The sequence below is a fragment of the Lithobates pipiens genome, unplaced genomic scaffold (assembly GCF_037356315.1).
Source record: "Lithobates pipiens isolate NorthernLeopardFrog02 unplaced genomic scaffold, aLitPip1_a1.2 Scaffold_3, whole genome shotgun sequence".
NCBI classification, from domain to species: Eukaryota; Metazoa; Chordata; class Amphibia; order Anura; family Ranidae; genus Lithobates; species Lithobates pipiens.
The window spans coordinates 20,246,343-20,264,101 of record NW_027507790.1 but is presented as its reverse complement, the minus strand read 5'-3'; the positions used below and the strand labels follow the sequence as shown (position 1 = coordinate 20,264,101).

The window sequence follows — 17,759 nt, the reverse complement described above, 5'->3', positions numbered from 1 at the left end:
AATGCAGCTGCCATATCTAAGAATTGGTAAGCTGCAATATAATAAATGTTTGCTTTTGGGTTTAATACCACTTTGACCGCGAACATATAGGAAAAGATGCAATTACTATTTGTTCTTTATTCTATAACGTTATGCTCCTAAAGAAAATATTATTTATGCTGCAATTGTAGGAATTCTTCAGTCAGTACCCTGATCTTTGATTGCACATTCCACTTCTAGTACAATGCCCATTGCCCTCATCACGCCTCCTTCGCTATACCCATCACTGCATCCACGTATGCCAATTTTACATGCAAGATAAGCACATTTTTTTCTGTTTGTCTCTACAGTGTGATTTAAGCATTATGGTCTTTACTCTGATTTGAACATTCCTGTGATTTACGTGCTACAATTATTCCTAATTTTTCATTTTCACTGTGGGAGCTGTACTCCTAGGAAATGGCCCTGCATATATTAACTCAACTTGATATAAATGAATAAGCGATTTTATATATCTGTAAGCCGAAGATTATTAAATACATATTTCTAAAGACAAATAGGCACTCATTTATCAATTTTGCATAAAAAGATATAGGACCATTTCCAAGGACAGACAATCAGACTGTTTGCTAAATCATAACCTTCTACATGTTGTATTTAGTAAATATTAGTTGCACAATAATGGCAAATTTACAGTATTTTTGTCCATTTTACATTCACCAGTATGAACCCATACTGCCCATTCACTAAATTATAGATATGATGAATGCTGTTGATGAACATCAATAAATCTAGCATAGGGAATGTGTCTGTATTAATTATATTAAGCTATAAGGTATAATATGCTCTAGTATTACACACTCATATCTCTAGCATCACCATGTCACTTTCTGTGATATCTCTCCAGCAACAGATGGCACAAATTAGTAACCTTTTTTTAAATTATGGGGTACCGTCTGTCTCATTCACGTTTACATTTGAAAAACCCAAGAGAAGCTATATTAGCAGCAAGGGCATCCGACTGTGCAAATACTGTCTTTAATTAACTATAACCCAGCCACTGGCTTGTTTATACGGGAGTGCTGTGAAAGCTCCTGCAACAGACTGGGTCTTAGCTGTCATTCTGACAGCTGGGTCATGCATCTTTGTTGAAAGAAATATTAAAAGTGGCTCCAGTCCTGACTAAACAGGACCAGAAAACAAACACTGTTCCTTTATGTGCAGATCAAATGCCTTTCCTTTAATCTGTATAGTATATACCATCTGTCAGAGCAGCCTGGCAAGTGGAAAAAACAAGTTTTTTTTATTTTTATTTTTTTATTGCACCTATTTAAGCCCTTATTAACGTTAATCAACCTTAACTGGCCCTAAAAAAACACACTCCTTCCATGTTTCATTAACTTTTATTTTATTTATTTTTGTTTTTTATTAATTTTTGTAACAGTGCATAAAAAAAACACCTTTGAAAGAAGCCATTATTTTATTATAATATTCTGTGCTCTGTAACAGAAGCATATTAAAACTGATTTATTTTTTTATTTTTTATGCAGTAATACTAGAGGTATATTTATAAAGCTCGCTGCTTATACCAAATATCCACTGCAGTGCTGAAGTGTGAGTGAGTGAAATCATTATTGGGTATCAGTAAGGTACCTCTAATAGTGTGTGCCCCACTAGTGGCTGCTGCTTCTTTCTAGAAAAATGTTACTTACATGCAGTAAGACTACTAACAGCAAAGACTTGACTTACAGCAAAGACTAATGCCGCGTACACACGACAGGACTTAAGTCCGGCAGACTTTGGACAGAGTTCTGACAGAGTTCTGACAGACTTTCCGAATGAACGGACTTGGCCACACACAATCACACCAAAGTCCGACGGATTCGAACGTGATGACGTATGACTGGACTAGAATAAGGAAGTTCATAGCCAGTAGCCAATAGCTGCCCTCGCGTCGGTTTTAGTCCGTCAGACTAGCATACACACGAGCGGATTTCTGGGTCCGGCAGAGTTCTGTCGGAAAAATTTGAAACATGTTCCATTTCTAAAGTCTGTCAGACTTTTGCAAATCAAAAGTCCGCTGCAGCCCACACACTATCGAATGGTCTGCCGGAATTGTTCCGTCAAACTTTTGATGTTGAAAAGTCTGGTCGTGTGTACGGGGCATAAGATTTTTTAAATGGAGGAGCTACACAGTGGGGGACCCGCTGAGATCGCTGTGCTTGGAACTTCAGCAGTGACATTGTCGCCAGTGGCTGCATATAACTAACTCTTTTTTTAAGAAAGAAGCGGCAGCAACCAGTAGGGCACACGTCAATAGAGATGCGTTACTGGTACCTTGCTAATGCACCAATAAAGTTTTTGCCTACACTTCAGATTTAGGTAAGTTTATAGCCCTATAGTTAGGACCTAAAAATTGCTCTGGTCTATAAATGATATACAGTTGTGACAGCTGAAGTGGTTAAGACTACCTGCTGCTCCCCAGTACTTCTGAGTTAATTATTTTATTTATTTTTATTTTATTTTTCCTACACACTGTGTAATTCTTTAAATATATTGTAAGAAAAATGTAGGAAGTAAAATACCATTTTTTGTTTCCCACTTAGTTTCAGGATGAAATTCAAATGTAATGGACAAAAAATAACCTAGGATAAGCAGTGGGTTAGCTGTTTAGAAACAATATAATGTTTTAACAATTTAGTTTTCAATTGTTAGTGAGAAAAGGAATTTTCCAAAGAATAATTACACCCTTGGACATCAAAGAATGGATTCTGTCTCAATAGGGTGGTGTTCTAACAGTGTCATTAAGAATGCACCCATGTGAATGACATATTAATGTAAAAACTGTGTGCTACCTGCATCATTCATCATCTACCTGTGCTCCCTCAGTTGTTGACCATCTAGCACCATAAGTCTTCAAAAAATGTCACAGCTATACAGTACATATGCATGCTCAGCAACCTGTGCAGGAAAATAATATGGTGCAGTCAGCAAATATGATGGCAAGAAAATGCCCATGCGCTGTTTGGGCGAGAACAGCTTCTTGGTACCACACATGCTATTGCTTTCAATAGTGAACATGCAAATTATGAAAAAATAGCTGGCATTATTGAAGCGAGAAAGCATACAAACCTAGTAGAACAAACTTGCTAACAAGCATGCAAAGTTTTTTTACTGCCATGTTGTTGACTACTTTTTCATTCTGCACAGGATAATGGTTTTATGGTAATTGGCCATGAGTCCTGGGAGGATGATAACACCCTCTAACATGATATATGGCTGTTTTTTCATAAAAGCCCCTAGCCTACCAGCAAGATACCAACAGCAGTTTTCTTTTACCACCCTGGCACCAACTTTCTCCCACCACTTTCAACACTCTGCCTGTAAACCACAGACCCCCCTCCCACTGCCACCAGCACGCCTGCATGCCCTCTCCCTACAGTCTACAACTCCATGCCTGTCACAACCCCCCCCCCCCCACTCTTACCACCACACCTACATGACTGCCATCCCGATCTCACCACCAAACCTGCACAATTGCTCACTCCATTATGGTGCCTGACCCCTATTCTCCCCATGATCATGACACCACACCTTCTTTTAACCCCTCCCTTCTCTACTCAACAGTGAAAAGTGGAGCTTAACTGTATCTGATCACCACAACCTGAAAACACTTTTAATACATGTTTAATATTCACAGCAAACTCACCCATCCATCCATGTCTTCATGATTTATTTTGCTGAGAACTAACTGTGAAAAACACCACACAAGAATTTCTAGGCATAGCTATCTTAAGTAAGGGCAGGTGATGGCATGCAAGCAGAAGGGTGTGCTTAGCTGAGTATTAAGGAAGGCATTAAAATATTATATACCATACCTTCCTATCTATATAAGCACAAGGAATAAAAATACTTAATGTTGATTGAAAGGGTTTAGTTCCACTTGAAGCCAGCACCCTTTCTTACTCTAATTAAAGGGCTTGACCACATCCCTCTTCACTATCGCCCCTGCTTTCATGCCCCCTACCCCCTAGCCTCACAACCGTGCATCAACATACCCACATCCCAACCCCACCTTCAATTTCATTCCTGCCCCCCCCCCCCCACCACTGCATGATAGCACCAGTGACCTCATCACAATGCCTGTGCATGCCACCCCTCCACCTTCACCATTGCACCTGGTCTACCCCTGTGCGCTTACCATCACATCTGTATACCTTCCATCTCACTTCCACACCAGACTTATTTCCCCCTCCCCCCACCACTCTGCCTGCACACTGACTCTCACATAACCATGCCTCTATGTTCCCGCACGGTTACTACTGCAGTTGACTACCATCACCCCTTACTCTAATCACCTTCAACCATTCTAGCACTTACTACTGCTCTTGTCATCATTCCAACTTCCCCATCCCAACATTGTCTGTTCTAGAATTAGCACCCTGAGCATTGTTATTTGCAGCACAATGGAGAAAGAAAATGACAACAAAAATAGGGTGGTGACATGGTCACTTCATCTACATCTACCCTGCACCATATTATATCCATAGTATAGCTTAATAGTGAAATAAATGTTAAAGCAGAACTTCATCCTAAAAAGGAAGTTCCTCTTTAACACCCCCTTCTTGGAGGTTTGCTTGTTTTTTTTTGAGGGGAAAGTGGGTACCTAGTTTTAGCAGATACCTGCTCCCACTTCTGCTTCAACCGCCTAGGCGATTGGAATGGAAGTCCCTCCCATTCATACTCTGCAGTGCAGCTTAAGTGGGAGTCCAGCTGGAAAGGTGCAAGGAGTTGCAGCAAGCCACAACAGGCATCCTGTAGTAAGCATGTGGGTGCCAGGGACTCGAGGACTAGAAAAGAACCAGCCCATGTGAGGGCAGCGCTGAATCCCTAGACAGGCAAAGCAGCTACAGCGTTTGTACATGCTGACTTTTATTTATTTATTTACTTAAGACTGAAGATTGTCTTTAAGTAAGCCTTCATAACATTTTCTGTTTGAATACCTACCATTTTTCAAACGAGAGGCAAATGAGATAAGCGAATAATGCAGAATATAACATTTACAGACTTATCAACTGATGAAAAGTCAGCGCCTTCAATAAATATCTAGTAATATTTGTAATCTGCAACACAAATTGCCTTTTGCAGCTTTGACACTACATTAAACATTGCATAAGAAAGTCATCTTGCTAGACAAAATGAACAGTGACATTATTAGATCTATTTCACAGTGAGTACATTTAATCTACAATTAGACACAGAACCTGCAAACCCATAGCGGGGAAATTAATTCTTTCAGTTCATCTGGAAAGTAAAGTTAGGCATTACTCTGTGACAAATCACTATTGTTATTTTAATCACGTCACAAAGTGTTGGTAACACTGTACTCATGTATACATTGTCATGTTCTGTAATAAAGAGGAGATAATAACCATAATGTATGTTAAGTGGAGGATTACTGCAACAATTCACTGTTTCCAACAACACAAAAGAAAGTCTATTTGTGGTATGCAATTATACATTGATTTATTATATCTGCAGAACTACTTTTTAATTCCATACGTCCTCTCCAAAATTAAACATACTATTTATGCCTGCAGAGTCTCAATACTCTTACAATGGACCAATAATGCGACACTGTATAATATCTGGAATGTAATTATTACCAAATAACACACTTTATGTTGTTGTTTTTTTTACATTTATTCATTAGCTATGTACTCACCAGCTTTAGATGCTGAAGTGCATAATGTTCTGTTTAAAAACCCTTTAGGTTAATCTCAGTGTTAGAAGCTTTTACCAGACTGGAGACCCACCCATGAATCTATAGGTATGAATGTTGACAGTAGTATCAAAGACTATTCCTTGCATGTTTGTGTGTACTGACTAATTTTCTATACCAAATAGCAATAGCTCACAGCGTAATTAATACAGATGATAGGTGCAATAAACCAGCCACTGACCATCCACAAACTGAAAGGACCTGATGTTTCAAAGCCCAGGTACGTTCACAGACACTTTAAATATTTTAAATCTGCAGCTTTCATCAAAGTCATAGTTTGGACCCTTTCTGTCATAGGGTTAAAATGCTCTGTGGGGAATTTATAAACAGTGTCATATACACTCTTTAGAATTTCCTTACACCTCTGCACTGAAATTGTCAGTGTTTGCACAGATTCATGCACCTGTGGGGAACAGGTACATGAATCTATCTTAGGTGGCGATACTGAGGCCTGGAGTGTCCCTATTGGGTGCTCTGTCCTAAGTGCAGCTCAGCATTACTGAGTTTCCTTCCTGGCCACTGTACCCATCACACAGACAGATGCATGGCCAAGGAGTTATGTAGTAGGGGTGGGTGCAGTCTGGTGGGAAACTGAGAAACTAGTTCCCCATCAGGTCTGCTTTGCTTATGATTGATAGTGCATGGCAGTGGGCAACCATTTAGTTGGGTGAGTGGGGCCTGATGGGAAACTCTGAGACTAGCTCCCCATCAGGTCTGCCTCCCATGTGACTCATCATTATCCAAATATGAGCATTGGGCATTTCCATATCTGAGTAATAACATCAACCAGAAACCCTGACCCTTTTGTTTACATTTAGCATTTGGTTTGGGAATCTCCCAGCCAGCAGCTGTTGTTGGAAGATACTGCTCTCAAACTTTGTGTGTTGGAAATTCAGATGGAAAAAGTCCGATGGAGCCCACACACGATCAGATTTTCCGACAACAAGATCAAATCGCACATTTTCCCTGGGAAAGTCCGACCGTGTGTACAGGACATAACAATGGTAAGCTTAGCTAGATAGGGGAAAGTGAACTTTTGTATCACATTTTGTTGATGTTCTAATGTCAATACTGTAAATCAACATTTAATTATTGAACATATTCTTCTATTTGCATTAACCATTTTTCTTATTTTTAGAATGCAACCAGAAATAGTTTTTCAAATTTGCCAGCAATATATTTTCAAAAAGATATATATTTCAGTTCCATTTTCCTCACAAAAGGTAAGTTATTGATATTTTACTTTAACCTACCCTTGTTTGTTTCAGACTGTCCATTAAAGTCCAATTCTGGGCAAAGCAAGAACACCCTTCTGCACTGTTTTAAACAACTTCTGCACACTGCACAACTTATTAATGGGTGACATTCTAGAATAGATTACTTTCTACTCAAACACTTGGCCAGGATTCAAGCTGCCTCAACTGTGGCTTGTACTTTATCTGGCTTGTTTTCTTGGACATCTGTTTCCGGGTGGACTTCAATAGGGTGTGGCAGTGGAAATGTAATGATTTTCTTCTGCAAAATGCTAAAACAAAGTGCTACGTAGAAGTGAAAGTCAGGGCCTTTTTCCAAACTCAGAGACACTACCTCATCTCTGGTGATGATTTGGGAGACACATAAATGTGCTATTTATGTCACGGCGTTCCTGCCTTAAAAGAGAATATGCAAAACAGACAGGCTCATTCTTATGTTGCGTACACACGATCGGAATTATGGTTGGAAAAAGGTCTGATGGTTTTCCAGAAGGAATTCCGCTCAACCTGTCTTGCCTACACACGGTCACACCAAATTCCGACCGTCAAGAACACGGTAATGTACAACGTAATTTTTTCCATCTGTAGAATTTGAGAACACGATGGAGCCTACACACGGTCAAATTTTCCTATGAAAAGCTCTCATCAGTCTTTTGCTGGCCGAAATTCCGATCGTGTGTACGCGGTATTAGACAAACTTCGACAGCTAGAAACTGGGCATGAGAAATCCATGGCCTTACCTGTTCTTGACAAACTTCAGATACTCAGAGATAGACCAAATTAACTCCTACTGCATAGAACTAAGGTGCACTGAGTGAACAGAGGGCTTACAACCTATGTTTGACCCTGGAGGGGGTTGACTGTCACATATTATCTTGGATATAGCAGGGCGAATAAGAGACGTCTATAGAGAGCTTTATAATTCTCTTCCCTCAGTCCACATTCAAGACTGGCAGGGGAGAAACCAAATAGAATCAACCAATTCTTGGCCAGGTCGGGTCTCCCATGATTTTTTGAAAGAGAATAGTTTTCCTCTGGGGAAACAGATTATGGCAAAGGAATGGCTGCAGGCTCTTAAAAGCAGTGTTCCATATGGTTTCTCTCTTACATATTATAATGTATTTTTGCAGCTTCTTGCCCAGCCTTTCATAGACGGGTTTAACTCATTCATGATGAGAGATAATTTCTAGCCAATACCCTCTGAGCCAATATTATCGTAATTGTTAAAGAGGGAGGCCCCTGACTTTCGTCCAATCTTTTTTCTAAATATTTTTTTTTAAACTGCTGACAACTTGGCTGCTACATCTGGTTCAAAGGTATACCCTTCAAGACCAAATCAGGTTTGTACCACAAAGGGAGGCAAAGGATGACAGCACAAGGGCCATCAGTGCTATCCATTGGGCGCATCAGAAGGCAATACATAATGTGTAGCTTATAGATTGAGCCTCTATGAGACAGCGGTCCCTGAACACATTGGCATGAGGGAGAGCTTCCTTAAGTGAATAACTGCAATCTACTTATGCCTGATGAAAACAACTAAAATAAACAGCTCTGTATCTGAACCTTTTGAGCTCCATAATGGTACTCGGAAGGGGTGCCCATTGTCTCCGCTTATTTTTATATTGACTCTAGAGCCCCTATTAATTCATATTAGAGACAATCCCAACATTAAGGGAATCTCTATGAAATTGAGAGAACAAAAGGTAGCAGGGTACACCAATGACTTACTGTTCTTTATCACCCAGCCCATGACTTCCCTTCCCAGTATACTGGCTGAATTTCAGAAGTACAGCACGTTATCCAACTTTAAAATCAACATACAAATGTCAGAAGCCATGAATCTCAATCTATCTTGCTTGACCCATGATACCTTACGGACACACTTTCCATTTCAATGGACTTCAAAGTACATTAAATATTTAGGGATCTTTCTTGCTCCAGACGTTGATGTCATCTTCACAGCCAGTTTCCTTCTGCTCCTAGTGCCAATCTAGAGGGATTTTGCTAAATGGTCTACAAAGTTACTGTCCTGGTTTGGTAGGAATAGCGTGCTCAAGATGATTGTGCTCAGTCCCTGCTGATACATATCCAGGGAACCTTTCTTAAATAACTTAGGAGTGAGTTCAGGAGATTCTTATGGGCTGGTAAAGCTCACAGTCTTGGTCAACAACTTCTGACTAAACCTAAGTCCTTAGGAGGAATTGGCCTACTTCATGTGTACAAGTACCATTGAGAGACACACATGGCCTGGATTTTAAATTGGTGTCAGTGAAAAGATGGGTTCATTTTGAGCAGTTCTTTTCAAAATGTTTACTGAGAGGACTCCCGTGGCTCCATCAGGACATACCACAACATTTATTTGTCCACTGATAATTGGGGTAATGTTAAAGTTAATGAAGCCAAATAAACATTTGATTTTGTCAGTCCCGACTCCCTCAAGACTGACCCCTGTGTTCTCCCACACATTCTTTGCCTCAAGATTACAGGGTAGGTCTTTCCTCTCTAAATACTGCATTTGCATAGTGAGGGACATTGGCAATCATTATCAGAAATAGTAGAAAGCAATGCAATTACGTAATTTTATCACCAACAGTTGGGTCATATCTCTCCTGACTCCCATGAAGTTTGAAAAATCCAAGGAGGCAATTCCTCATGGTCTTTCGCAGTTTTATCTTATCTTGTCTTACTCATTGGACTCCTTACCTACAGAGTACCCTACCAAATGGGAACATAACCTGGGTACTACCTTTACAGACCAGCAGACAGAATTAAACAAATTGACTCATAGGGCTTCCATCTTTTGTAAAGCCCAAGAGATAGAATACTAAATTTTAGCTAGATGGTACAAGGTCCCCAAAACCTTATATGAATTGTTCCCCTAGAGATCCCCATTGTGATGGAGATGTTAAGATGAAGAGGGCTTCATGCTCCATGTTTCTGGTCCTGTGCAGGCTTTAAGGACCTTTAGTCACAAGTCAAGTACCTGATTTGGAAATTGATGGATATTCAAATGCCAGGTGACACTGCAGCTCTTCTGCTTCATCTAACCCTTATGTCCCTGAAGCGCTACAAATGTTCCTTACTAGTACATTTACTTAATATTGCAAATACGTGTATTCTATTATTTTGGAAACAATCTGTAGCTCTCTCCATCAGTTTATTGTTAATTAACAAAATTAAACTTGAAGAACTCATGGCATCAGCAAATCACAGGAAAGATTTCTCCCATAAAATGTGTTTTTTTTGGACTGAGTTTGCGCACTCAAATACCATGATATCCTACATCTTCATACCACCCCCCCCCCCCTTATTAGGACCACCAGGGGCCCTAATTAAGACCTTTTTTTGGTATGCTTGACTCATGCCACACACACACCTCCTCCTCCCACCTTTTTGGGACTCTTTTTCATCTTCTCCCTAGAATTTTTCCTGTCAGTTTCTGAATGGGTATTGGGGATATATCTCAGCCAGTTGGTTTTTGGCACATGTGAACACACTGCGCTTAGATCCTCTACACATACCTATCAAAAGATATTTCTGACTATTGTTTGGTTCTTTGGTGCTTAAGACAGTGAAAGTTTAATTTCCATGTTTGCATTAAGTGCAAAACGTATGATTTGTATTACTGTGATGTTTTAACTGGATTGATTATTGCTGTATGCTGATTGCTAAAACATAAAAAAATATTCTCAATGTCCTCCTCTCTTCTTTTATTTACATCCAGCGAGTCCTTCTTCCAGAGGGTGTCCATGTCACTACCTGAGTGATGTGAACACTTCATATTGGTAGAGGTGAACGTTCTAGTGACATGGGTCCTATTGCAAATGTTTCCGAGGCAACAGAACAACAGAGGACAGGGAAAATGACCGAACCAGGATATTTACCTTTAAAAACATATGATGCAGTACAAATTCACCATAAGAGAGCTCACCCTTAGGCCGCGTACACACGGGCGGACTGTTCGCCCAACTTTGTCCGCTGAACAGTGTTTGGGCGGACAGTCCGCTCGTGTGTGGGCTTTCAGCGGACAGTTTCAGCGGACAGTTGGACGGACAAGGTTTTTCGGAAATTCCGAAAAACTGTCCGCTGAAACCTTGTTTGAGCGAACAGTCCGCCCGTGTGTAGGCTTGTTCGTCAAACAAAGTTGCGCGCATGCTCAGAAAGGATTTTCACGCCGAAAGCTATAATGCAGTGTATAGGACGTCGTATTTTTCGTCCCGTCGTACGTGCCGTTCACGTCATCGCGCACGGTTTCAGCAAACTGTTCGTTCGTCGTGTGTGGCCATGTCCGTCCATGCTAATTTTGAGCGGACTGTTTGCCGAAACTGTTGGACGGACAAAGTTGGGCGAACAGTCCGCGCGTGTGTACGCGGCCTTACCCTGCATTTCTGTGTTGTAACCAGGGTAGAACCAGGGTAGGAAGTTATTGCCGCAGCAGGCAATAGCATGTATGAAAAAACAGAAGAGAGGCTTCTCTCTTCATTCCCTGGTGGGTACCTGATGTTTGTAAATGTATGCCCTTTACTTCTTAATTATACATTTGTGGCCTTGCAGCTGTGGAACATGTGCTGCAGTTGTTGAATAGCAGGGGGTCCTCCAACTACATAAAAATAACCTGGACTGGTGGGCCAGGAGTGGTGCTTGCTTTACTATGATTGTTAATGTGGTCCTATGAAAATACCTTATTGCCACTTCCTCCATTTATTGTTAGACCTGCTAAATATGAAATAAAAATGAAAGGATGTACAAAGCTTTCCGATAATGATTGCCACTTAAAATTAAATGGATAAGTGCTTACATTCATATATCTTTACTATATCTTGGTTTTATATCCTAAGTTGACTATAACTTACGTATAAAATAGTGTAAAGGCTTTCCAGCCAAGACTTACATGCATTTACTCCATCAGTTCTTTGAATGTGTTTATCCATGAGCATTCAACTGACAAGTGTGAAGAATACAGACTGCAAGATTTGTCCCTTACCTCTACAAGCACCTGCTGCTCCAAGGTGATAGATGCCGGCTATAACATGCCAAATGGCCTTTTGCTCATTCACCGTGAATCCCAAAACCTCCATGGCAGATTGGAGTTGTACAAACGCTGCAGTAGCCTTCTGCTTCTCCTCAGGCTATGAAAGACAATAGAAGAACGGCATTAGCTAACATTACAAAGCAACCTGTCTAGGAACAGTTTTTGTTTTGTTTCTAGCTCATTGGCTTATGTGTAGAAAGAAAACACTACAAAAGACTGCATTATTAATACCATTAATGCTATTACTATTTCAAATAAATTATAACTAAAGTCAAAACTTTTTTTTTCGCTTTAAATAGACTGGAGAGGGATTAGAACACCTGCCAAGTTTTTATTGCTGTTATTGCCCCTATTAAGGACATTTGCCCTATCTAGCTGTTCTGTTTACCGTCCACACAAAAGTGGAAGAAAATCACAAATGTTGGGTTGTCACCAGAACAGAATAGAGGGAAAACCTTCCAGTGGGGGATACTAATTTTGGTTACCCTAGTGAAAACCAGGGATTCCCTCATTTTGGAAAAGAAACATCAATGGGTTATAATATTACTATTACTAGGGAATTTTTTCAGCGGGAATGCAGTTCCGGCACCTCCAACACTGAAAGTATGCAATGGCAAGGGGTGCTGTGGTGGGCTGGAAGGTCTATTGTTGCTGGAGCGGATCTATTTTTGAGTAGTGGTCTATTGTTGCTGGTGGGTCAAGTGGGATCAATTGCTGGAAGAGATCTACTATTGATGGAGGGGGTCTATTGTTGCTGGCTGCTGGGAGATCTGTTGTTGCTGCTGGGTGATATTTTGCTGTGGGGGTCCATTTTTGCTAGGGTGATCTATTGTTTCTGAGTGGATCTATTGTTGCTGGGGGGTATATTGCTGCTGACTGTGGGGAGTCTATTTTACTACTTTTCTTGATATCATTAACAAATTTCATACAAATTACTTAACCCCACAAATTTATACTTGGCTCTGTACTCTCTAAAAGGGGCAGTACTAAAAGGGGGGTAGGGGATGAAACCTAGCAACGGTGCTCAAAGGTGGGTAGGGGGCGGAGATAAGAAGTGACTCAGAAGGGTGCAGTTCCTGCACCTATTCTCTGAGAAAAAAAGCCCTGACTATTACTCTAGCTAAACAAATGTTTTGTCCTTAGTTCTACATCAAACTTTATTTGTAAATGGCGGGGGAAAAGGGGTTTTGTGGGACTTTATATGAGGCAATGACGTAGTCATTAACCTCCATCCCTATGTTAATGTACAAAGATCAAAGAGAGCAGGACTTCATATGAAGTACGTAAGGGGTAAAGTTTGGTATAAAATTGTCGTAATAAACATATCTGTGATATATAATATATGGTAATCTATAGCATATTGTTAATTAATAATAATAATTATATTTCATTTTGGATAAAACTCACATAGGGGTGGGGACGAGCGAGTGCTCCCCCCTCCTGAATCATACCAGGCCGCATGCCCTCAACATGGGGGGTGGGGGCTTTGGGGAAGGGGGGCGCCCTGCAGCCCCCTCACCCCAAAGCACCTTGTCCCCATGTTGATGAGGACAAGGACCTCTTCCTAACAACCCTGGCTGTTGGTTGTCGGGGTCTGCGGGCGGGGGGCTTATGGGCATCCAGGAGCCCACTTTAATAAGGTGGCCCCCAGATCCCAGCACCCAACCTTTGTGAATGAGTATGGGGTACATCGTACCCCTACTCATTCACCTGAGGGAAAAAGTGTCACTAAAACAAATACACTACACAGGTTTTTAAAGTAGTTAATTAGGCAGCTCCGGGGGTCTTCTTCCGACTTCGGGGGTCTTCTCGCTGGGCTCCTCTGCTATCTTCTGCTCTTTTGCTAGCGGAAGAGCCCAGCTTTCTACTTCGTCATCATCGTCACAGTTTGAATGACAATTACTCAGTCATGCAACACTGTACCCATATGAAACTTGTGTCATTTAATGGCATTTAATCACTAGCGTTTTTTTTTTTTGTGCTATAAATAAAAATAAACTTAAATTTTGTGGAAAAAATGCCTTTTTCTTTGTTTCTGTCATAAAATTTTGCTAATTAGTAATTTTTCTTCATACATTTTGGCCAAAATTTATACTGCTACATATCTTTGGTAAAAAAAATAACCCAAATAAGTGTATATTATTTGGTCTTTGTGAAAGTTATAGAGTATACAAACTATGGTGCCGATCACTGAAAATTGATCGCATCTGATCAGGCATTCAGTACATCAGGTGTATCTCATTTCTTGAGACACTAACAAGTCAGGAAAGTACAAATACCCCCCCAAATGACCCCTTTTTAGAAAGTAGACATTCCATGGTATTAAGTAAGTAGCATGGTGAGTTTTTTTAAGTTGTCATTTTTTTCCACAATTTTTTGCAAAGTGAAGATTTTTTTTTTTTACAAAATTGTCATATTATCAGGTTATTTCTCACACACAGCATATGCATACAACAAATTACACAACCAAAATACATTCTGTTACTCTTTCCGAGTATGGTGGTACCACATATGTGAGACTTTTACACAGCCTGGCCACATACAGAGCACCAACATTGAAGTAGCACCTTTAGGCGTTCTATGAGCAAAAAGGACACAGCTCATTTCTCAACCACCTATTACACTTTTGAAGGCCCTGGAGCACCAAGACAATGCAATTTCCCACAAAATTACCCCATTTTGGAAAGCAAACACCCCAATGTACAATCTATGAGGCCTAATGAGTCTTTTGAACAGTTAATTTTTTTCCAGAAGTTTTTGGAAAATATGGAAAAAATAATTAAAACACATTCCATTTATAAGATATTTCTAACACATAGCATGTATATAGCAAAAATGACACCCCCAAACTCTTCCTGAGTATGGCGATGCCACATGTGTGAGACTTTTACACAACCTGGCCACATACAGAGACCGGACATTGAAGTAGTACCTTCAGGTGTTCTACGAGCATAAATTACACATCTCATTTCATCACTACCTATCACATTTTTTAAGGTCCTGGAGCACCAGGACAGTGGAATTACCCACAAAATGACCCCATTTTGGAAAGCAAACACCCCAACGTATATTCTATGAGGCATGGGCTGAAAATAGTACTTCATATTCCCATCGCACACGTTCCTGGATGCGCTCTCGGATTTGGGTGCTGTAGCAACAACCAGCTGGATACTGGTTCAAGTCACGGTGAAGATATTTGCCAGCACACCATGGAACGACACAAATAGCATTCAAATGGGTGATTTATTGCATGATCACAGCACAAAGATAGTGCAACATTTCGGGGGTGCGCAGGGCCCCTTCATCAGGCATCACATGCCTGAAGAAGGGGCCCTGCGCAGCTCCAAAATGTTGCACTATCTTTGTGTTGTGATCATGCAATAAATCACCCATTTGGATGCTATTTGTGTCGTTCCATGGTGTGCTGGCAAATATCTTCACCATGGGCTGAAAATAGGTACTCGGGTACTCTGATGGGCTGCAGATAGGTACTCGGATACTCTGAAGGGCTGATAACAGGTACTTGGGTAGTCTAATGGCCTGGTGACAGGTACTCGGGTACTCTGATGGCCTGGTGACAGGTACTCGGGTAATCTGATGGCCTGGTGACAGGGACTCGGGTACTCTGATGGCCTGGTGACTGGTATTCAGGTACTCTGAAGGGCGGTGACAGGTACTCAGGTACTCATATGGACTGTGACAGGTACTCATATGGACTGTGACAGGTACTCAGGTACTCAGATGAACTGTGACAGATAATCAGGTACTCATATGGACTGTGACAGGTACTCAGGTACTCATATGGACTGTGACAGGTACTCAGGTACTCAGATGGACTGACAGGTACTCATATGGACTGTGACAGGTACTCAGGTACTCAGAAGGACTGACAGGTACTCAGGTACGTGGGTACTCAGATGAACTGTGACAGGTACTCAAGTACTCAGATGAACTGTGACATGTACTCAGGTACTCAGATGAACTGTAATGCCGCATACACGCGATCAGACTATTCGGCGGACAATCTGCCGGACTTTGCAGCAGAGGTCCGCTGGACTTTTCAAATGAACGGACTTGCCCACACACGGAGTAAAGTCCGTTCATTTTGAACGTGACTTCAGGTACGACGGGACTAGAGAAGGAAGTCAATGTCGCCTCCATCGGCGAGATTGACACCTTGCTAGCCCCATCGCCTGGTATGGATTTTAAGGGGAACCCCTACGCCGAAAAAATGGCGTGGGGGTCCCCCCAAAGTCCATACCAGACCCTTATCCGAGCGCGCAGCCCGGCTGGTCAGGAAAGGTAGTGGGGACCAGCAAGTGCCCCCCCTGAACCATTCCAGGCAGCGTGCCCTCAACATGGGGGTGTGCTTTGGGGAAGGAAACCCCCCAAAGTACCTTGTCCCCATGTTGATGAGGACAAGGGCCTCTTCCCGACAACCCTGGCCATTGGTTGTCGGGGTCTGCGGGTGGGAGGCTTATCGGAATTCAGGAGCCCCCTTTAATAAGGGGGCCCCCAGATTCCGGCCCCCACCCTATGAGAATGAGTATGGGGTACGATGTACCCCTACCCATTCACCTGAGGGAAAAAGTGTCAATAAAAAACAACACAGGTTTTAAAGTAGTTTATTAGTCAGCTCTGGGGGTCTTCCAACTTCGGGGGTCTTTTTGCTGGGCTCCTCTGCTATCTTCTGCTCTTTTGCCGCTCTTTTGCTAGAGGAGGAGCTTGGCTTTCTTGTTCATCGTCGTCGCCGACTTGGGGCCTTCTTCCAACTTCGGGGGTCTTCTTCCGACTTCTCTGCGCTCTTCGGTTCTTCTGCCAGGCTCCAATGCTATCTTCTTCCAGCTCTTTTACTAGCGTTGGCCCCAGTCTTCTCGTACGTCACTGTTTTTCGGCGTAGGGGTTACCCTTAAAACCCATACCAGGCAACGGGGCCCGCGAGGTGTCAATCTCGCTAGTCCCGTCGTACCTGAAGTCACGTTCAAAATGAATGGACTTTAGTCCGTGTGTGGGCTAGTCCATTCATTTGGAAATCATTTTCGGAAAGCCGAGTCTGGCAGACAATTTTGAGTCAAGACTTCTTTCAAAGTCCGCCTGACTTTTGGGAAGAAAAAGTCCGCTGGAGCCCACACACTGTCGAATTGTCCGGAGGATAGTCTGATCATGTGTACGCAGCATGAAAGGCACTCGGGTACTCTGATAGACTGTGACAGGTACTCGGGTACTCTGATGGACTGTGACAGATACTCGGGTACTCTGATGGACTATGACAGGTACTCAGGTACTCGGGTACTCATATGGACTGTGACAGGTACATATGGATCACAGCTGATCACGTGGGTAAACAGCCAGCCAATGGCTGTTTACCAGTGTTCCCGGGAACACGCCGCCACCCACTCGCGATCGCGCGTGTGCACAATGCACATTGGGATGGAACCATCTGTGATCGGCCGTGACTTCATCATGGCCGATCACGTGGTAAACAGCCATGCCCAATGGCTGTTCACGCCCCTCGGTGGCGAGCGGTGTCTCCGCGATATGCCACCACTGAAGGAACAGGGATACGCGCGCACGATAGCGCTCATTCCCTGTTTAAATGTGAGGCCATTATATGACACCCTCCTGCAACGAGAGCTGTGCCGCCTGGCAGTCATTTGACAGCCGGCAGTCGGCAAGCAGTTAATCTCTACTTTGGCATGATTTATGTGTAGCA

General features: G+C 42.0%; 1 protein-coding gene across 3 annotated transcripts in view; it reads right to left on the bottom strand.

Moving 5' to 3' along the window:
- The window catches only part of MYO18B (myosin XVIIIB), an 861,659-nt gene that overhangs the window by 631,654 nt on the left and 212,246 nt on the right, over nt 1–17,759 (bottom strand). For all 3 annotated transcript variants that reach the window (XM_077461361.1, XM_077461362.1, XM_077461363.1), the window contains one exon: nt 11,999–12,143. In XM_077461361.1, coding sequence (XP_077317487.1) covers nt 11,999–12,143 — 145 coding nt within the window. The remainder of the gene's footprint in view (nt 1–11,998; nt 12,144–17,759) is intronic.